This window comes from Podarcis vaucheri, assembly GCF_965113315.1.
Source record: "Podarcis vaucheri genome assembly, chromosome: 5".
Lineage (NCBI taxonomy): Eukaryota > Metazoa > Chordata > Lepidosauria > Squamata > Lacertidae > Podarcis > Podarcis vaucheri.
This window is the reverse complement of record NC_138763.1, coordinates 10,079,850-10,102,729: the sequence shown is the minus strand read 5'-3', so window position 1 is coordinate 10,102,729 and position 22,880 is coordinate 10,079,850. Positions and strand designations below refer to the sequence as shown.

The window sequence follows — 22,880 nt, the reverse complement described above, 5'->3', positions numbered from 1 at the left end:
ACCCACAAGCTGTGTGCCCTATTGCCAGAGACTTTTTTGTGTAGCATTTCTAGACTCACATCCATGATTTAAAGTGCCATGTCTGAGCACTTTTCTTTTGCCCCGGGGCAAAGAAAGTTTCACTTTGGTTGGCATGAATGACACTGCAGTTAATGCAAATCCTGGCACTATCCCTAGAGTTCTGTTTAGTTACATCTTGTGGGATCAGTTTGAGTTCTCGTATAGCCTGCTGATGCGGGCAGAATACTTGCAGGATTCAGCAGACCAGACCTTGCCAACCCCTGCACATCTTGGCTTGCATAATCTCGAAGAGGGGGGTTGGCTGGAGGGATGACTGCTGCATTCTGAGAGGGAATGGTTCCAACTGCTTTGAAGGAGACGTAGTACATCCCCTCCTGAAGAAGCCCTCTCGGGACCCAGAGGTATTAGGTTGCAACCTAGGGGCATCCCTTTTTAGGATAAGGGGCTCATCAATGACAAACCTAGACATCATCTTAAAAAGCAGAGACATCACCTTGCCAACAAAGGTCCGTATAGTTAAAGCTATGGTTTTCCCAGTAGTGATGTATGGAAGTGAGAGCTGGACCATAAAGAAGGCTGATCGCCAAAGAATTGATGCTTTCGAATTTTGGTGCTGGAGGAGACTCTTGAGAGTCCCGTGGACTGCAAGGAGATCAAACCTATCAATTCTGAAGGAAATCAGCCCTGAGTGCTCACTGGAAGGACAGATCCTGAAGCTGAGGCTCCAAGACTTTGGCCACCTCATGAGAAGAGAAGACTCCCTGGGAAAGACCCTGATGTTGGGAAAGATGGAGGGCACAAGGAGAAGGGGATGACAGAGGACAAGATGGTTGGACAGTGTTCTCGAAGCTACCAGCATGGGTTTGACCAAACTGCGGGAGGCAGTGGAAGACAGGAGTGCCTGGCGTGCTCTGGTCCAGGGGGTCACGAAGAGTTGGACACGACTAAACGACTAAACAACAACAAATGAAACTACTTCCTAATATTGGACAACTTGCATTTTTCAAAACTGGCTCTGCTCTTTCAACAGCTGCCTGACACAAGAATGTAAGTCGGGGAACAAGTCTCCAGTACTCTCCTCCAAAAAAGGTGAGGGTATTTGAAATATACTCAAGAGTCGTGTAGTGATTTCATGCTCTTTATTGCAGCTCGTCAGAACAGTGAATGAGTTTCCCCCCAAACCACTGGCTTTATATACATTATTTACACAATAGGTCTCGTGTGATTGGCTGATTCTGCTTCCCTACTGGAGCCTGATTGGGCTGCTCCTGCAGTCCAATCGGTTGTTGCATTCTAGGATCCTACCTGCCTATTGTTCTAGGACCCAAGCTCAGTACATAACAGTATTCCTCCCATCTACAGCTCTCTACAGGCAGCAGGCAGGCACAAGTTTATTCCAGGCCATATTGGTAGGCTCAGTGGTAGGGCATCTGTTTCGCATGCAGAACTTTGCAGGTTCAACTCTGCTGTCTCCCCGCAGTCCCTGGAATTAACCCCTGTCTGAAACCCTTAAGAGCTGCTGCTGATCAGTGCCAGTGATGCCATTAGAATAACCAAGGTAGAACGCACCTTCCGAGATCCCAGTGGTATTGCAGATGTGTGCTTTAAAACAGTTGGTGGCTTGCAGATTTCCACACCGCTTTCAACCACGACAAACCACTTACCTTTAGAGAATTTTTGAAGCTGTACGAAGGAGACTTCTCGTGGCCATCGGTATTCTCTTCGCGCTTCTTGCAGAACAGCAGGATCTTTGCATAGAGAAAGAGGTGCCTTTGCATTGGCTTGAACCTGGCTAAATCTTTCACTTTGCTGTGACCTTTCTTGTGGTCTGTCCAAACGTTGAAGGAGCCTTGCAGGAGCAGTTTCCCAAGCTCGTGCACATCTCCCTATTGAAAGAGGGAAGAATTGTACGAAGGAAGATGCTAACCCATAAGTCAGTTGACTAAATAGCTATCGTCCATGAAAACATATGCCTTAATACATCTGTTAGCCTCTGAGGTGCCCGATGAGTCTTTGTTGTTTATATTCAAACTCCACACACCCAGTGGTAGAGCATATGCCCGAGCTGCCCAGGGCAGGTGTGATCCCAAGGGGGGCAGGGGCAGGGCACAGAGGGTGCCCTCCCAGGCGTGGGATAGCCGCTTGGGTGCACAGAGTGGCGCACACGCTTTGCAGCCGGGGGTGTAACGAGCCGTCGATGGTGGACATTCAGCGCGTTGCCCACCCACAACTGCCAAATGTCACACCCCTCAGCGAAGACACACCCAGGGCAGTCTGCCCCCACCACACACCCCTTCCTCCACCCCTGCACACCCCCACCACCAAGAAAAAAGGTTCCACTTTCTAATTATCCCCCGGGTCATAATCCCTCTGACGGAAATCACTTCCTGTTTTGTCAGCCAGCATAAGTGGAATGTTGAGTTGATTTGACACACTGCTGACATCAAAGTACCTGGGGCACTTAGACGACTGCCTACAAACACGGAATTCATACTGCATAGCTTGAAGAACATACTGAGTTGGGTTGGCCTTGTACTGGGTAGAAGGGTTAAAAAGCAAAAGGGCAGCAGCTTTTTAATAATGATGGGGGTCTGCTTTCCAAAGAAGTAAAAGAGCTATCATACAAATGACTTAAAATTAAACGATTGGCTTAATCAAATTGTGCTATTTAAAATGGAAATACCTTAATACTTTATTATTATTAAAAAGTGCATGCACACAAAAGCTGGTACCCAGAACAAACTTAGTTGGTCTCTAAGGTGCTACTGGACAATTTTTAAATTTATTTTATTATTATGTTATTATTTATAAAATTTGTATACTGACCCTCATCTGAAAATCTCAGGGCGGTTCACAACACTAATATTCAACATGAAAACACCAAATACATGATAAAAATAAGAGCAGCAAACAAATCAATAACCCCCTCCTATAACCCTCTCGCACAAGCACATTTAAAAGGGGTGGAGGATGTTGAGCAGCCAAAGGCCTGGTTAAAGAGGAACTGTTTGGCTGGTGCCTAAAGGTGTATAATGAAAGCGCCAGCCGAACCTCCTGGAGAACAGCATTCCACAAACGGGGAGCCCCTGTAGAAAAGGCCCGTTCTCATGTTTGCACTCTCCGGAAGGCAAGCAGGCAAGCACCCAGAAACAATAATGCCAAGGTCTGGGTGAGACGACAGAAAAGGCATGTTCTGTATATACACCCACCTGATCCTCAAAGTTGCTGGGATGCTGAGCATTTAATGAAGCCCTAGGAGGGTATGAAAGTTTGTACGAGACGAGGCGGCATTTCAGATATCCTGTTCAAAGCTTATTTAGGGTAGGGTAGAGTTGACCCTCCAGATGTTGTGGCCCTCCGACCAGTGGCGGAGCTTCATGCTTCAGCACCGGGGGGGGGGGGCCAAAGAGCAGGTGGGGGCAGGGCTAGTGCGCATCCCAGGGGCTTGGCGTGCCGCCCACAGGGGCCTTGCCAGTGTCCTAGGGCGGGGCATGCCGCCTGGGGGCAGGGGGCAGCCACGATGGCACCCCACTGGGATCGCACTGCCAGGGGCCTGATCAATAGTCTGATCAATAGTCAGGGATGCTACCAGCTGTAGTCTAGCAACATCTGGGGTCTGGAGTCAAAGGTTAGGCAGCTCTGATTTGGGGCCCTAGAGATTTATCTTGCCATGGAGGAAACCAACAAGCTTGCAAAGAACAGTAGGGTTTGAAAGCCGTTGATCTATAGGATACTCTACGTTGGCTAAAAGACACACCTCATAACCTGTAATTGCTATCTGATGCATGGAGTCATTCGCCGACTTGATGATATCAATCACGGTGGCTAGAGCTTCCTCCAGTTCAGCTGTGCCTTCTGAATTCTTGCTGCATTTCAACATTTCCTGTTTTTGAAATGGATACAAAAGACAGACTGGTTATGCCCGAGGGGACCTCTTTAACATTTCCCGTCACAGAAACATCTTTAGGCACAGATTTGTGGCAGAAGGTTGAGTGCATTCAAAGCAACCACTCGCTGAAGTGGAATTTACCTTAGTATAGCCGCTTGTCAAGTTTGATTTTCCAGCTTGAACGACGAGGAAAATCTCGTGTTTCTGCACTGGATCAGAAATCCAGGGGTGCAGATGAGTGCTAAGATTCTCCTTGCCGTTTGGCAAGCCGGTACAATCAAGAGGGTATATGTACGCTAAAATAAATGACCACTTGGGTCAGGGTCATCTTCTGCCATCTTGACATTATATTCCATGAAAAATTACTGAGGATACAGACCCAACCCTCGTCTGATGAATGGGCACAGCTAGCACTGCATCTGAAGCCCCAGAAAGGGAGACTTAGTCAGATCCAGCACCACCCTTCTTATAACCTTATGAAATTGCTGCACCCCCTGTAAATTGCGCTAAATTCATCTGTCTGATCTGCAAAGGACATCATTTCACCAACAGGGGCAAGAGAGCAAACTATAATTTATTATGCCACTTTAAGTTGGTGTTCAGGCCACTCCCTTTTCTGACCCTGGTGCTCACCTGTTTACGAAAAGTCCGCATTTGCTGGTTGCCAGGTGAGAAGACAAAGACATTCGTGTCTCATCCTCCATCAGCTCAGTAAGTCCATGTTTGCTCACATTTCCCACTGCTCTATGGGATATTATAAGCACCACAATACCCCTAAGTAGGAAAGGTATTTGCAATGCATGCTTCGCTACAGAGGCACAAATGGCCTTCGGGGAAATGAAACAAAGAACACCATAACAACCAATATATATTTTTATATCAAACACGCTGCTAGCAAATAAGCAGGGACTCTGCTTGCCTGGTTAGTGTAGCACAATAGTACTAAAACTATTTTATTCCTGCGCAGCAGGGGGTTGGACTATATTGCCCTCAGGGTCCCTTCCAATTCTACGATTCTATTATTCTGACTAACTTAAATACATCTTTCACACTCAGGAGGTGAACTAGAAGGTAGTATGAGCTGAAACGATTTATTCTACTCATTTGTATACTGCCCTATGCCCATAGCTCTTGGGGCAGTTCAAAACACAAAGTTTCACAAAACACAAAATACATCATAAAAAAATTTAAAACAATTAACAGTACTAATATATACAAACTAATGAAAAATGCACTCCCAAACAAAGAAAGAAAGAAAAGAGGAAAGCTTCCTCCTCTTTATCCTTATGGGTAGAAAAGCAGTTTGTGTGCATATGTCTGGTTCTTCTTTTCCATTTTAAAATAATTTGCTTTGCAGATATACAAAAGCCACCGAACAAAAGATACAAGACCTCAGTTAAAACAAAGATAAAAACGTGTTGTGATAGTTCAGGGGTCGGCAACCTAAGGCCCATGGGCCGGAAGTAGCCCACGGAGGTCGTTTGACTGGCCCACGAGCCACCCTTGAACTGAGTCGCCTGCTTGCGCGCTGCGCTAAACGCAGACGCAGATGCCAAAAAACCGCAGGCTCTCTCTCTCACACGATCCGGCCCATGGAGGGATCTCCACGGGACTGATCTGGCCCAGGCAAGATAAACCTTGCTGCCCCCTGTGATAGATAAACAGGGAAAAGATAGTAGTGGGGGATGAATTGGCAGAAGGTTTCCTTATCACTACTGAGCATACTAATCAAATTCAGATTCAGTTGTATATTCTAGTGAGCAAACATTAGTTCCCAAACAGATGGCAGGAAATAAAAGTTTCAAATGCTTTTGTTGAAAATTTGATTTTTTTTCTCTCTCTCTGTATATGCTGAAGAACCAAGAGAAATGGCTAAAGATACCCCAACCCCACTGCCATTCCTGTGCTCAAACAGATACGTCTCCCACAGCAGCAATCCTTTGTTTAAAAAAGATAAAACTATTTACTCATACTTAATCTAAGCACAACCGCAAAAACTCCTGATTAAGTGTTTTAGCTATGCAATGTTGAATGTTAACTCTGTTCTGTTTCCCCTTTGTTACTGTTATTGTTTTTATTTAAACCACTCCACCAACCAAGAACTTGTACAATGACCACAAATAATGAACCATATGCTGTAGAGATTACTGCAAATTTGTTGTTTTTGTGATAGACAAATGGCACGAGAAGATGTGGTCTATTTATTTGTATCATTTCTCATTCTACGATCCCTGTTTATAAAGCCCAAAAAAGAAGTTTGTTTAAAAAAAGAAAGATAAAAGTACAGTATTTGAAGACGATTCACAGCATCCCTAGGTAATCTGTAGCTCGGCCATCAGAGACCACCTTGCTGCAATTCTGTAGGCAGGAGCAAGCAAGCTTACTGCCATAGAGAAAAGGAGGAAGAGAATACAGAGTCAGGGTGAGGCCATGAACAAGGGTTTAAAGCAGTCATTCCCAATTAGCTAAGTACTGCAGACCCCCAGATCCACTACCCAGGGCTCTGCTTATTGGCAACTTTTTGGCAAAGTTGTTGAGATTTTCCCAGACATTCTCTTTTTATATATATATATATAATATTTTATTAGGTTTTATCAGTAGAAAAGTTTAGAAAAAACAAAAAACAAAAGCAAAACAGATACAAAATGCAAGAGTACAAAAATACAAAATACAAAAATACAAACATTAAACACAAAAAAGAAAAAGAAAAGAAAAAACACATATAAAAGAAAAACAAAATTTCCCTCTTTCTTAATCTCTCCACTTTAGTTAACTTATTTTCCTGACTTCCTCACGTCTCCCATTTTTGTATCTCTTTTAAATTTGGTTCAGCAAATTCATATTCTATTAGTTTATCTGTTATTAATCCCCTCATACTTTTTGCCTTGTTGCTAGAGCCCCTTCAATTCATTTCAATGTCATCAGCATTTCCCAGACATTCTCAACGATTTTTGACGCTGACGAATTTCGACGGACGAATCCTGGTTATGTCCAGGAAATTCCAGGCGTATGGCAGCTCTATCTCACAACAAACATGGCATAGCTGTCCTGGAAGTATTTGCACCCACCCAAGGTCAGCAAGGACCAGTCTGTTAGAAGCAGCAGCACTACCCCCTGACATAGCATTGCTAGAAAGAAAAGTGGTGGTTTTAGCTACTCAGCAAGTGCTTTCGGCTCAGCCTCTAAAGCAGGTATCCCCAACCTGCGGCCTTCCAGATGTTTTGGCCTACAACTCCCATGATCCCTAGCTAACAGGACCAGTGGTCAGGAATGATGGGAATTGTAGTCCAAAACATCTGGAGGGCCGAAGGTCGGGGTTTCTTGCTCTAAAGCCACGAGTCCTTTTTCACACACCCCAAATCCCAGGCCTTTCTACGCAATCTACATGCTAATCCTCAGTTGTGGGGTCGCGATGCTTAAGGTGTTCCAAATCTGCAGTAAATCCAAATTAAGCAGGGAAATAATACAGAAGAGCATTTTGACAAGGGCAACATCATGCACAAAACCTGCAAGCGTGACCAGTGCTAAGTCCATCATAAAATCCCACGCAGAACTGCACAGTGTTCTCGGGTACCATTATCTAACACCAGCTTTCCCCTCCCCTTCAAGGTTGAGCAGTCATAGGATTCTGTGGGCCGGCTGCAGAGTAGCTGAAGACAAGCTGAAGACATACCTTCAACAGCAGCTGGTACTTGGTAATTCTCTGGACTGGCTTCAAGAGATAAGCGTCAAGCGAGAGTTTTTGGTCCAGTTTCCGCTGGCACTCCTGGAAAAGACAAAGCAAAAGGTGGGGATGAAATGATGCCAGGTTGTTCTTGTTGTTTTGCCAATTTGCCGAAAATCCGCCCGGACTCAAAATGGCTGCCCGATACCCGGACGGGTCTGGGAAAACCTAAACGTATGGCAGCCCTAAACACAACGGTCAGGACTGAATTACAGTTTAATGGCTTTTATAAGTGAGAAGCTTGTTGTTTTTATGAGGTAAACTTCTTTTCCTGTTCACAAACACAGATGTCCTTTGGTAGCTTTCAAAATAAGGTTTCATGCAGCTTGGCAATAATACAATTCAAATTATGTCCCCGTGTCTTTGAAGCATAATTAGGAACTAGATTTACATTAGCCAACACTAGAATCTTGTAAATATATCTTAAAGGGCCCATTAGGACAATCATTCCCTTTTAGCAACAGTGTCCAAATGCCTGTTTCACAGGCTGTAAGACTATGCTTGTCTGTCCCAAGACTGATGCTTAGAGCGTCTCATGGTTAACAGCAAGAATGGCTTATTCCAAAGTTCCTCATCATTCATCCCAGATTAGTTAAGATCTCTGATTCATTTACGCTGTTTGTCATGATTCCAGCAGAACCCACTGAGAGAATATAATAATAATAATTTATTATTTATACCCAGCCACTCTGGGCGGTTTCCAACAAAAGATTAAAAATACATTAAAACATAAGTCATTAAAAAACTTCCCTAAACAGGGCTGCCTTCAGATGTCTTCTAAATGTCATATAGTTGTTAATTTCTTTGACATCTGACAGGAGGGCGTTCCACAGGGACGCAGAATCCATTATCACAGAACCCATTATCAGGGTTGTGGGAACATGGGGAAGAGGCCCATGGCCTATTTTAAAGATCAGGAGCTAGTGGATACCCTGTGAAAAGAACGTGATCAATTCAGAAAACATCATGTCCCTTATTTCTAAGGGTTCGTATTCTCATTTTAGGCTTCAACAGAGTTTGGCCCTATAGCAGGGGTCTGCAACCCGCGGCTCTGGAGCCGCATGTGGCTCTTTTACACCTTTGCCGTGGCTCTGGGGCGGATACTAGCGAGGGGAGGAGGCGCATTGTGCGCCCCGACACTCCCCACTGTGGCGGGCGCTGGACTGGCTGTGACGTCGCATGGGGGCGGTGCGTGCGTTAGTCACGCACTGTCCCGACGTCACCTTCCCGCCCGCTGTCAGATCGCGGCTCCAGAGATATATTTGTTTTAAATGTCGCAATGGTTTTGCGGCTCCCAGTTTTTCCCCCCTTCGGAAACGGGTCCAAGTGGCTCTTTTTGTCTTAAAGGTTGCAGACCCCTGCCCTATAGAGATAGGTGGCGCCATAATAAAAATGGATGTCCTCCTCAGATCATTCACTAGAACAGGGATGGAAAACCCGTGGCCTTCCAGTCGCCGTGGCCTCCAACTCTCATGAGTCCTAGCCAACATGGCTAATGGTCATCACCAGTGAGCAGAGCTGTATTCTAGCAAAATCTGCAAGGCTCCCCATCCTTGCACTAAAATTGAAGTGGATTTTCTGTTTCCTTCTCCAAAAAACTTTGTGCACAACCTTTGGCTGTCTTGGCTAAGGCTGATAGGAACTGGGCGACCACTATCATCTGGAAGGCTTACTCCAGTGACAATGTAAGGTTGACTAAGAGTGAATAAATAGCCCAAGCTGAAAGTACCACCTCTCTGTATCTAAGGAACGTGATAACAGCTCCAGATATCAAAAGGACTGCCTTTACAACCCTATCCTTTTTGAACAATGTCTTCGCCATCTAAGGATCAACCCTCTGGGTCACCATCTACGAAAGTTAAAAGGGCAGTCACCATCTACTAAATACTTTTCCAAAAGCGGATGCCTATCCTGTAAGGGATGAGGGAGGTCGGAGTCTAGAAGTTGGGCTTTCCTTAAACCTCCATTGGACATTTAAGATAAACATGGCTTTGTTGATAGCTTTTATATCTGGCTTTATAACTCTGGGACTTCTGGGACATATGGTCGTAGAAAACAAATCATTCCTATGTGGAAAATCTAGGGTGGGGGAGAGGAAAAAAGGAATACTGTCAAGCTTTGGGGAGTCGACTTCTTTCCCCCCACCCCCATGGCAGTAGATAAGAAGATCAAATGAAAGAAACGTCTTACCACTTAGAATCTTTAATAATCACAGCGAGAGAACAAAGAACACATCTCCTAGAAATGGTGGTCCCTCCCTCCTCCGTCCCTATTAAACTACGTCACATCTAGGTCTTGTAATCTGAGCTTGTACCCTCTACGCTTTCTCTTCTAACACTTTCTGAGCTCTCTGTGCCTTTGGAGAAGGGGGGTGAATGCTGTACAGAGACTGTGAATCTGTTAACCAGAGTGGTGCATGCTCTAGTTATCTCCTGCTTGGACTACTGCAATGTGCTCTACGTGGGGCTACCTTTGAAGGTGACCCGGAAACTGCAATTAATCCAGAATGCGGTAGCTAGACTGGTGACTGGGAGTGGCTGCCGGGACCACATAACACCGGTCCTGAGATATCTGCATTGGCTCCCAGTACGTTTCTGAGCACAATTCAAAGTGTTGGTGCTGACCTTTAAAGCCCTAAACGGCCTCGGTCCTGTATTCCTGAAGGAGCGTCTCCACCCCCATCGTTCAGCCCAGATGCTGAGGTCCAGCGCCAAGGGCCTTCTGACAGTTCCCTCATTGCTAGAAGTTCCATTACAGGGAACCAGACAGCCCACCCTGTGGAATGCCCTCCCTTCAGATGTGAAGGAAATAAGCAGCTATCCTATCTTTAAAAGAAATCTATTATTATTATTATTATTATTATTATTATTATTATTATTATTATTATTATTATTATCTCTCTCTCTTCTAGTGTTTCTTTTGCTAGCTGTTCCCCATCCAGTATTTCCCAGCTTCTGCCTTCGGAACAAGGCCCCTCTGCAAACCACTGTTCTAAATCTATAGTGTCCTCCTGCTCCTGGGAAGATTCAGGAGCAGGGGGAGGGGGAGGCTCCCATCATTCTTCCTCATTGCAGCCCTCTTCAGCACAGTTCCTGACAAATATTGTGTTTTGAGGTGTGTGCGCTTTGGGGTCTATACATTCCTTCTGAAAGCTAAGAAGCCTTGTGGAACAAAGTATGCCCCCATGTAGGAAGGACAGAGGTTCAAAGAAGCAAACAAGGATGAGATGAAATCTTTCACGCAGGCCTCTTCCAGACTGTGGCTATTTTGCAAGTGGGATTTAACCCAAACCAGCACATTTAGGGTGTGTTATTAAGTTAGATTCAGCACTATGTGTGGGATAACAAGTTATTGCTGCAAGCTTGCAAACAAATCAGAATGAATGCTCAATAAACGGCAGACGTCATATAATCTCTTTGCAAACTTTGTGCAAACAAATCAATAAAGATGTCGTTTGGCAGCAGCCTCCATAAGAGAAAAGGGAAGGTGTGAGCTTAGGAAGGACAGATGAACCCGCTCAGCAGTTCTTTCCCTCTGTAGGGTTTATAAGCACTTGGTTCAAGAGTATGAGCTTAATGAATACAGAAATAGGAGAAGCCTGTGCGAGCTTGACTGCCTGGATCTTACTGCCTGGGTGTGTGCTTTTAATGTATTTTTCTTCTTCTTGGTTTTAGTGGGTGGGTGGGTGGATGGTTGTTTGTAAGCCCCTCTGAGTTGCCTGCAACAAGAAGCAGCATCTAGTAAATTTAAATAATAATCCCTACCTGAAAGAAGAGGCTGTCTCCACATTGTCTCCAGAGAGCTTCCGACCGTGGCTTGTTTTGACAATATTTCTCGTATATTTGGAGATCTTCTTTCTGAATCAAAAAGAAAGCAAATGTTAAACAACAAAAAATAAGCAACCGAACATCTTCTTTCCCAAATTATTTATTAAATTGGGTGATTTGTATACCACTTCATATTTCAAATGAAATCTGCAAGGAATGGGGGTGTGTCATAATTCTGCCTGCCTTCTAACCATGGTTAACAAATAGGAAACCAGGCTGATGAATATACGCTTCCTCTGCACGGCCACTCCAGCAGAATAATGTCTTCTCCCCCGACCTCAGCTCTCTTTATAAAGTCCAGTGTTAACCACGGCTAAGGCTAACCAGGGTTCCCCTTAATTCAGATCTGAACCACATTCATATCACAATTTCAGAGCCTGTTTGAGGGGAAATCTTGGCTAGCCTAGATGCCACTTTCCAAACAACACCAAACAGGTTTGTGGTGATGTTCCCAGCACGTTCACCCAAAATAATTCTTAAACAGCCCGCATTTAAAGCACAACTATAGCAGTCATTTCTTCGGCCAAAATGGGAACTAGAGTTTACCATTGGCGCTACAGTGGTACCTCAGGTTAAGAACTTAATTCGTTCTGGAGGTCCGTTCTTAACCTGAAACTGTTCTTAACCTGAAGCACCACTTTAGCTAATGGGGCCTCCTGCTGCCGCCACGCCGCCGGAGCACGATTTCTGTTCTCATCCTGAAGCAAAGTTTTTAACCCAAGGTACTACAGTGGTACCCTGCAAGACGAATGCCTCACAAGACGGAAAACCCGCTAGACGAAAGGGTTTTCCGTTTTTGAGCTGCTTCGCAAGACGATTTTCCCTATGGGCTTGCTTTGCAAGACGAAAACGTCTTACAAGGGTTCCGATTTTTTTTCGCTCCCCCCTTTTTCTAAGCCGCTAAGCTGCTAATAGCCTTTTAGCCGCTAATCCGCTAAGCCTTTAATAGCCGCTAAGCCTTTAATAGCCGCTAAACCGCTACTAGCGCTAAGCCGCTAATAGGGTTGCTTCGCAAGACAAAAAACCGCTAGACGAAGAGACTTGCGGAACGGATTAATTTCGTCTTGCGAGGCACCACTGTATTTCTAGGTTAGCGGAGTCTGTAACCTGAAGTGTCTGTAACCTGAAGTGTCTGTAACCCGAGGTACCACTGTATAGAGTTGTTAGGAGACCCCTATTCCCCTCACAGAGAACAAAACCCAGAGGGGTTTAACAGTCGATCCTTGTTCCTTGGGAACTCTGAAAATCACATCTATGTGCAGGAAACAGGGGTCTCCTAACAACTCTAAGCACCCTTAACAAGCTACAGTTCCCAGGATTCGTTGTGGGGAAGACATGACTGTTAAGCAGAAATAGAAGTACTTTAGCCATGTGGTGTGGATGTGGTCTCAAAAGGAAACGGCCGCTGTGATGGAGGCAGTCATTTTTGTTCTGACCTCCACAGGCTGCTGGAACATGGGAGAGGGGTCGTACTCCAACAGCCGCTATGAAATAATTCTATCATTCTATCATCATCATCAACAACAACAACAACAAAATCATTTGTGTGAAGATTAAGATAAAATGGTGCCTGAGTGCTACATAGACATATTTATAATTTTGTGTTTTATGAGAATCATATGAGGATTTTTATTAATGTATTCTTTTCTATAGTTTTTTCTGTTGGATATACTGCTTTTTAAATTCTCTTTTAGTTTAGTTCGATTTTTAAAAATTTGATTTAAAAATCTTTACACAAAGAATCTCTCAAAGTGACTTAGGGTGGATCTACACACAGAGGAAAAAAAACCTATAAATAATTCAGAAATTAAATTGTTATAACAAAAGGAAAAAATGCTATGGAAAATAGCTTAGAAATTTATTTATTTTTTGCTCTCTAGCGCCACCCGGCATTGCATGTTTACAACACATTCAAAAAGCTGTTTCTTGTAGTTGAGTCCTTACAGTACCATAAAATACAAGGTAGTTAAAAACCAAACTGCATGAAAAAGTAAGTTAAAAAAAAAGGACAAAATGGCTAAAAAGCGCTCGTCCGATAATACTACCAAAAGGATGGATATTTAAACTTTGCATCACAGCAAAGGGCGGAATCACACCAAGGTACGGCCCAGCTTTAAGAACACCTAGAAAGCCCTGGGAATGCTTCAGGATAAAATGAGGTGCTCATTTTCTGTCTGAAATCAAGTTACAGATAGGTAGCTGTGTTGGTCTGCCATAGTCAAAATAAAAAAATTCCTTCCAGTAGCACCTTAAAGACCAACTAAGTTAGTTCTTGGTATGAGCTTTCGTGTGCATGCACACTTCTTCAGGTACACTGAAACAGAAGTTGCCAGATCCTTCTATATAGTGAGAAGGTGGGGAGGGGTATTACTCAGAAGGGTGGTGGGAAAGGGAGATTGGCAGATAGCTGGGATGAGCCTGTTGACGACTCTTAACGACTGTAATAGGTCTTACAGGAAAAGGCAAGGGGTGAGAAGGTGAGAAATGGCTTAATCATGTATAATGGGATAAGAATCCAATGTCTTTGTTCAAACCAGGTCTCTCCATGGTTTTAAGTTTGGTAATGAGTTGCAATTCAGCAGCTTCTCTTTCCAGTCTATTTCTGAAATTCCTTTGTAGTAAAACAGCTACTTTGAGATCTTGTATAGAATGTCCTGGGAGATTGAAGTGTTCTCCTACTGGTTTCTCTGTTTTGTGATTCTTGATGTCAGATTTATGTCCGTTTATTCTCCCTTTCCCACCACCCTTCTGAGTAATACCCCTCCCCACCTTCTCACTATATAGAAGGATCTGGCAACTTCTGTTTCAGTGTATCTGAAGAAGTGTGCATGCACACGAAAGCTCACACCAAGAACTAACTTAGTTGGTCTTTAAGGTGCTACTGGAAGGAATTTTTTTTATTTTGTCTGAAATCAAGTTTGTCATTCACAGCCACAGATGGCGAACTATCTGTGCCAAAGTAGACAGAAGGCCACCTTGGTTAGAAGCAGCACCAAACACTCTGGGAAAGGAACCATATAAACAGAACCCAGCCTCCTCTTTTCTTCCAGCTACTGCCTCAAGAAAAGAAGAATCTTTCAAGAGCGGACATGTCTCCCTCAGCTTGGATTTTTTTGTGCTGTGTCAGGGAGAGCGCGAGAATCCAAGAGAATTACATTTTGGGATGAGCACCGGGCCCCTCTTCACTCCCTGGAAACAAAGCTTGGATTGTGGCCGAAGGTTGGCGCAGACCGTGCCTCCGTGCCTCAGCCTCGCCATTAAAACAGGAATGCTTTAATGCTCCAGAGAAGATGGTCAGAAACAAAAAAAGGCTATTCCTCACAGGAGCTGCAAGGATTTCACAAATGAGCAATTATAGCCTTTATAGCCTTGCCCAATTTATGAGAGACCACGTTAACGGCTTTTTAAAAAAAAAAAAAAACCCAAACCCAACACCCTAATTTTTCTTTCCCCTCCGTGGAGAAAAATAGCTGCACGGTTTCTGCTCGCTGGGCGAAGACAGCGCACGGGACTTTTAAATACACAGCACATCAAAATTAATGGTCTGGTTTAATGCAAAATGAACAGTAAATTTGTTTCGGGAATCTAAATAACTCATCGTGTTCTCTTCCATGCCTGACAGACCACAAAAGTAACCAAAGCAACGAGGAAAATAAAACCAAGGAGCTCCACAAACACAAAAGGCAACGCGAACCAGATCATGTCTGTGATTCTGATGCTTGCAAGTCTCCAGCTAGATTTGTTTTTTCTGAGGGTTCGGTTCCTCTGCAGATAGAATCATAGAAGGGACCCCGAGGGTCATCTAGTCCAACCCCCTGCAATCAATGAGTCTCAACTAAAGCATCCATGACAGATGGCCATCCAACCTCTGCTTAAAAACCTCCAAGGAAGGAGAGTCACCCGAGGGAGACTATTCCACTGTCACACGGCTCTTACTGTCAGAAAGTTCTTCCTTACGTTTTGCCGGAATCTCCTTTCTTCTAAACTGAAGCCATTGGTTCGAGTCCTACCCTACGGAGCAGGAGAAAACAAGCTTGCTCCATCTTCCATATCAAATTTTCTCCCTGTCTCCTCTTTTCCAGGCTAAACATACCCAGCTCCTTCGACCGTTCCTCATCAGGCTTGGTTTCCAGACCCTTGATCTTCCTGGTCGCCCTTCTCTGCACACATTTCAGCTTGTCCATATGCTTCTTACATTGTGCTGCCCAGAACTGGACATAGTACTCCTTCCTGGTGTGGTCTGACCAAGGCAGAATAAAGTTACTATTACTTCCCTGGACATTATACTTCTGTTGATGTAGCCTAGAATAGCTTGAGCTTCTTTCTTTCCTTCCTTTCTTTCTTTCTTTCTTTCTTTCTTTCTTTCTTTCTTTCTTTCTCTCTCTCTCTCTCTCTCTCTCTCTTTCTTTTTACTGCTTTATCACACAGTCGACTCATATTAAGTAGTGGCCCATTAAGACCCCAAGATCCTTTTCATATCTACTACTGGCACCCTTGAGATTACCTGGAGAAAGGGTGGGGTGCAACTTTTAATAACTAGATAAATAAATTAGCAGAAGGCAATGCATGCATTCCTTGGATAAATGGTAAAGGTAAAGGACCCCTGATAGTCAAGTCCAGTCACGAACGACTCTGCGGTTGCGGCACTGATCTCACTTTACTGGCTGAGGGAGCCAACATTTGTCTGCAGACACTTTTTCCGGGTCATGTGGCCAGCGTGACTAAGCTGCTTCTGGCGAAACCAGAGCAGCGCACAGAAACGCTGTTTACCTTCCCACCGGAGTGGTACCTATTTATCTACTTGCACTTTTGACGTGCTTTCGAACTGCTAGGTTGGCAGGAGCTGGGATTGAGCAACGGGAGCTCACCCCATCACGGGGATTCGAACCGCCGACCTTCTGATTGGCAAGTCCTAGGCTCAGTGGTTTACACCACAGTGCCACCCACGTCCCCTTGGATAAATGCAATTGAATAAAATCAATGTGCTAATTCCCTTCAAACTGCTTTTTAGACTGAAACACAAAGGCACTTATTGCTTATGGAGCAGATTAGAGAAGCCCCTACAAAGCTTGCTATTTATTTTGCAACCTTTTTAGTTGGTCCTAATAAAGGCATAGGGACGCGGGTGGCGCTGTGGGCTAAAGCCTCAGCGCCTAGGGCTTGCCGATCGAAAGGTCGGCGGTTCGAATCCCCGCGGCGGGGTGCGCTCCCGCTGCTCGGTCCCAGCGCCTGCCAACCTAGCAGTTCGAAAGCACCCCCGGGGGCAAGTAGATAAATAGGTACCGCTTACCAGCGGGAAGGTAAACGGCGTTCCGTGTGCGGCTCTGGCTCGCCAGAGCAGCGTTGTCACGCTGGCCACGTGACCCGGAAGTGTCTTCGGACAGCGCTGGCCCCCGGCCAATAGATGTGAGATGGGCGCACAAACCCCAGAGTCTGTCAAGACTGGCCCGTTCGGGCAGGGGTACCTTTACCTTTACCTTTAATAAAGGCATGGCCCTGTCATTTTTTATTTTTTTAATGCTATTGGACCAATGCAGGTACAAACATTTGATAAATAATCAACTTTAAAGCTTTGCCTTTCTGGTGCTCTTTCTAGCAAAATCATGAATTATCTCCCTGATGTTAATTTATCTTGCAGGTACACACGACGAAAAAAATATCCTTGCCCCATAGAGCTATGCACACTTCCTTGTATGTTAGTCGCAGGGTTTATTTATGTATAAATAACACCAGTGGAGATAGCTCATTTCCATTTCCAGAAGTAGTTTTTTTCTTTCTTTCTCAGATGCAAGATATCACATGGAAAATTCTCTGAAGAAGCGTTGGCTTGTTTCTGAAACAGACATCTACTGATTTATATTTGGGTTCTGCAGATCCTACAAGCTGCCTGGGTTGTTATGATGCCCTATCCCTCACTTCGACTGACTCTCCTGGCTCTGCGCAAAGAACGCTGGAGCTGGCGGTATTGAGAGATGATGTCACATAGGAAAAGCACAAATCTGTATATCTCAAACCGCCCAGGCATATTCTCTGAGTCTTCAGCCTGGGACAAGCAATGTAAAGAACATTGCTTGTTCTGCTCCAATACTCCTGGTTGACTCCAGCAAATATAACCAGATCTGTAAAGCAGATTATGTGGAAATAAGTTTCCGTAAATATAGTCAAGCATGGTCAACAATGTAGACTCAGTTTCTTTCCTCATAGTAATATGATTGAATCCTGAGCTGGGCCCCTTGGAATCTCTGGGACTCTGTAAAATGTACCCCCAGCACTACACTTGTGTCATGGCTATGATTGTTTGTTTTTATTATTTAATAAATTTGTATACCACCCTTCATCTGAAGATCTCAGGCAGTTGACCGAGGAAAGAGCCTTTTCAGGAAACAGTGTCTGTTCTCCCCACATCTAGTTCCTTCATTGTCAATGTTTAGGTTGGTTACGACCTTTTGATTCCCTGAGTCTTTAATGAACAGGGATATGTCTAGTATTTGCTGAAAATGTATGCACAGCCTGTTTTATTTGCCATGTTATCAGTTGTATGCATAGCTGTCAACTTTCAGATTTGAAAATAAGGGAGCAGCAGCCTCACCTGTCCCAGGGACAGTCTACGGGATATCTAACAATCTGGGATACCAGTGGGAAGCAGCGGGAAACGGCGCTGGAATAAGGGAATTTCCCGCCAGAAAAGGGAAGGTTGACAGCTATGGTTGTATGCATTTATTTAATTTGTATCTATTTGTAAACCACTTAATATTTAAAATCTCTGAAAGTAAAAACTCCAATAAAACAGCGCCATAAAAACATGCTGCTTTCCCCCCAACCGGCATTCATTTGATTAAAAACAAACAAACAAACAAACATCTTTGTTATATTAATACACACAAAAGAGGATTAATGGAGCCCATAGGATTACTGAAGATTACTAGCTAGCAAATATCTCACTTGTTGGGGAAATGACAGGCAAATGGTCCACAATGCATAGCAAATACGCTGAAAATGTTTTAGAAGATGGGATCCATTTTGGAAAATGGGCATGATTTTTCTCATCCACCCTCCACATGGCAGAGACCAGAAAGGAGGGCAGGTAGTGTAGAACTTGTTGTGCCCAGCTGCACCAGATGAAACTCAATTTTTTACACAAAAATAATAAAATAAAATAAAATAAAATTTTATTATTTCTACCCCGCCCATCTGGCTGGGTTTCCCCAGCCACTCTGGGCAGCTTGCAACAGAACATTAAAAACAGAATAAAACTTCAAATATTAAAAACTTCCCTAAACAGGGCTGCCTTCAGATGTTTTCTAGAAGTCAGATAGTCATTTATTTCCTTGACATCTGATGGGAGGGCATTCCACAGGATGGGCGCCACCACCAAGAAGGCCCTCTGCCCAGTTAAAAGCACAGGGGGCCAGCCCTCTTTTTCACCTGGCCACCCTAACACCTCTTCCTTGCAGGGATGTGGAGAACCAGGTGTCTGCAAGAGGAACAAGAGGCTGCAGTCTTGAAAGAGACTGAGAAAAGACACAGAGATTTGGGTCCTGTAAACATCTTCGGGTGCTGGTTGGTCTGATAAGAGATCAGACACCGGAAAAGTTACATGATCTGCTCAACCTGTTTTTAAGTAAAGACAAGCATTACAAAATGCCAGTAAGTCTCCAGTTTCCTCCTTCTGAAGGAACATAGGGAACTGTCTTATTTTATTTATGATATTCTGACTTTTTCCCTGGCAAAACTCTGATTGTTTGTTTAATTTGTATATTGCCCTTCATTCAAAGATCACAGGGTGGTCCACAACTCAAGGCGGATTACAGATAAAAAGAAGAACTGTTAAACACATGGGGAGGATCATTCATTAAAAAAATTAAACAGTGACAGAATTAAAACTATATCCATAGATAAAATCTATTAAAAACAAACAGATAGCTATAATTAAAGCAGCCATTTCCTTAAAAGCAGACAGTTCCCCAAAGCCTGTTGGAACAAGGCCTTCAGGAAGAAGTCTCAGTCTTCTACTGAGTCCATCTAGATCAGTTTTGCCCTCACCACTGTGGTTCCCAAACTATCCCTCTCCCCCCATCACGGACCACTTGAAAAGGGCTGAAGTCTTGGAGAGCCACTAAATGATTTTTCTGCCTGTTGCACCCATTGCAATGCCCTGTGCTAGATGCTGTATGGTTTTTGATTGTATTCTTACGGACATGCCACGGAACAACTGAATGAAGCTTTTGGACCCCAGTTTGGAAAGCCCTGGCCTACACGGATTGGCAGTGGCTCTCCAGGATTTCAGCCAGCGAGTCTCTCCCACCCTACAGTACTTGAAGATTCTGCAGATTGGACCAAGGATCTTCTGCGTGCCAAACAAATGCTCTACTCACTGAGCAACAGACCTTCTAAGCCAGCCATGTCCAGCACTGCCCCCCTGAAGCTTATCACCACTCAGAAAGATGAGGTGCATGTTAACACCACATGTACTTACTTACGTACATACACAATCCAAGTGAGTATGGGACCAGGAAGAAGCTCTACCCAGGGCTAGGAAACCTTCCCTACGTAAAAGGATTGAGCAGGCATTTAGCTTGGAGGTGATTATAAGGTTTGGGTTTAGCTCTACAGTGGTACCTCAGGTTACAGACGCTTCGGGTTACAGACGCTTCAGGTTACAGATGCTTCAGGTTACAGACTCTGCTAACCCAGAAATAGTACCTCGGGTTAAGAACTTTGCTTCAGGATGAGAACAGAAATCGTGCGGCGGCAGTGGGAGGCCCCATTAGCTAAAGTGGTAGCTCAGGTTAAGAGCAGTCTCAGGTTAAGAACGGACCTCCAGAACAAATTAAGTTCTTAACCTGACGTACCACTGTACAGTGTACACTCGGGTTGCGAAGGTGATCCATGCGGGATGCACATTTGCAACCTGCAGCGTTTGCAACCCGCAGTGGTGTGTCTGCGCATGCGCGGGTTGCGATTTGGTGCATCTGCGCATGCGCAAAGTGCGATTTAGTGATTATGCGCATGCTCAACCTCCGAAACCCGGAAGTAACCCGTTCCGGTACTTCCGGGTTTCGGAGCGTCCGTAACCTGAAAAAACGCAACCTGAAGCATCTGTAACCCGAGGTATGACTGTATTATATATTAATTCCCACTGCAAAAAGTCCCAAAGCAATTCACAACGAAAGTAAAAATGCAATCATAAAAATCTAATAATAATATTGTTTGTTTGTTTGTTTATACCACACCTTTTCGCCCGACAGGATTCAAGGCAACTCACAGATAAAAACAAGAACTGCTAAAACCATAAGCATGTTAAAACATCCCTATCACAGGGATAGGGAGCTAAATTCAGCCAGCGAGTCAGATCCTTGTCTGCTCTACCCTGTGCATCACGTTTGACACTGATGTCAATCTGTTGTTGGCATCCGTCTGTCTTAGGAGACAATGGAGGAGTGCCCCTTTGGGGGTGACGTCAAACCATTGGAGAATTACAGCGCCTGCTGTGGCTGCAGGGGATGATAAGGGAGAGAGATGTTTTCTTGAAGCTGGGGTAGATGAAGGCGTCTGGTTTCACTGTTAGAGATGCACCATGGCGTTTATTCTCTCTGTGCTCCTCCCAGTGGTCCTTCCTCCTCTGGTCACTGCTGTGGATACATGACTTGACTGTCTGTCTCCAGGCACTGCAAGGGATTTCCACATGGCAGGGTTGATGCTGCCAGCCTTCACGTCGTGTATGCAGACATCTTTGTAATGCGGGTTTGGTCTGCCAACAGGCCTAAAACCTACTCCCCATAGAGCACACCCTTGGAGATCCTGCCATCTTCCGTTCTGTGCACATGACCAAGCCAGCGTAGACGTTGCTGAGACAGGAGTATCAACATGCTGGGAACGTGGCCTTTGTTTGAAACTCTGTCCTGCCATGTGATGCCCGAAATCTTCCTGATGCAGCACCTGATGTCAAAATGATGTCAGGGGCAAAGGCACTGCTCTGTATTCAGTGGACTGTGCTTGCCTGGACCAGTGGACTGTGCTTGCCTGGACTGTGCTTGTCTGGACCAAGGATCTGAACCCGTGTTCTGATTCAATACATGATATCCAATCACAGAACGTTTCAGGATTTGGGCTCCGACCATTGGCCCTTAAACTCTTAAGTTATGATTCGCAGCTTGGGAGTTTAGACAGCCAATCACGTTGAGAGTGGGAGTGGCCCAGGCCTTGGGAAATGTATATAAGCAGTTGCTTTGCCCCTGTTGTCCAGTTCTGCTCGTTCAATAAAAGTTCTTGCTGTTATCACTGTGTCCTGCTTTGTGGGAGCATGCTTAAGGCTTCAGGCACCATATTATGCAAGCCCTGGAGACGGGTTTTGCAGGTGCCTGCAAACCCCCTTTGGCCCAGCAGTGTCTACCTCAGCCGAAACTGGGAGGTCTGGCAGGCTTAATTAGCCCCCCCTAGGCCGGAGGTTGCCCACCCCTGCGCTATCATAAAAGGGTTTGTCTCCATCTGCACAAATAGACAAAATATAGTTAAAGATAGCAGAGCCCTATTTTTAAAAGCAAGCTGTTCTTCCTAGACAACATGGTTTTGCAGTGATGGAGTTCCCAGTCTGAGCAAGCCTTTGTCCAGCCCTCCCATGCTGTTCCTTTCTCTGCCTCTAGCAAAGCACTTGTCTCTGGCTACGTTGAACGGGGAAATCCACAGCAGGATGGATGTCAATATTCTGCTGAATGAGCAGGAATACACTGGAACTGTCTCACTTCAATGAAACAACAGTTGCAGGCAATTCTCTGCATTTATTTTTTGCCGTTTGCGCACAAAAGGAAGGAAGGTTTGTCTTTCAGAAATCTCTCCCTCCCTCTCTTTCTCTCTCTCTCTCACACACACACAGAGAGAGAGAGAGAGAAAGAAAGAAAGAAAGAGAAAAGGAGATAAATGAATCCAGACTACATGATAAGGAGATAAATCATTCCATACGGTTGCCAACTTATCAGAGTTGGGGGAGAGCAGTATGGTCTGCTCCTTGGACTTAACAAATTGTTTATGCATTTAAAATTTAAAATAAATCATGTCCACACTTCTGTGGAGGTTTACAAAATTAAAACACACCCCACACTTAAAAAGTGACATATCAAAACAATAAAAGCACATTGAGGATGCAATCTTATGCTCACATACCTGATACAGTAAGTCCCATTGAACTCATTGAGTCTTACTTCCAGATAGATAGATGGGGCTGCACCGTTAAAATATGTTGAAAAGTATGGGAGAATAAAAATGCCTTTGCCTGGCACTGAAAGGAAAACAGTGTTGGTGCCAGGCAGGCCTCTCTCTGACAATGGAACGGCAGAGATGGGGTGCCACCATTGTGGGAAGAGCAGGTTGTTCTAGGCCTAGGGAATAGCCTCTGGATCTGCGAAAGCCAGCAGACTGCCTG

At 44.6% G+C, this 22,880-nt stretch overlaps 1 protein-coding gene across 6 annotated transcripts in view; it reads right to left on the bottom strand.

Moving 5' to 3' along the window:
• The window catches only part of MCF2L2 (MCF.2 cell line derived transforming sequence-like 2), a 244,322-nt gene that overhangs the window by 58,825 nt on the left and 162,617 nt on the right, over window positions 1-22,880 (bottom strand). For all 6 annotated transcript variants that reach the window (XM_082223915.1, XM_082223920.1, XM_082223916.1 and 3 more), the window contains 4 exons: window positions 11,399-11,491; window positions 7,584-7,676; window positions 3,779-3,904; window positions 1,686-1,907 (listed from right to left, as the gene is read on the bottom strand). In XM_082223915.1, the coding sequence (XP_082080041.1) occupies window positions 1,686-1,907; window positions 3,779-3,904; window positions 7,584-7,676; window positions 11,399-11,491 (534 nt within the window). The remainder of the gene's footprint in view (window positions 1-1,685; window positions 1,908-3,778; window positions 3,905-7,583; window positions 7,677-11,398; window positions 11,492-22,880) is intronic.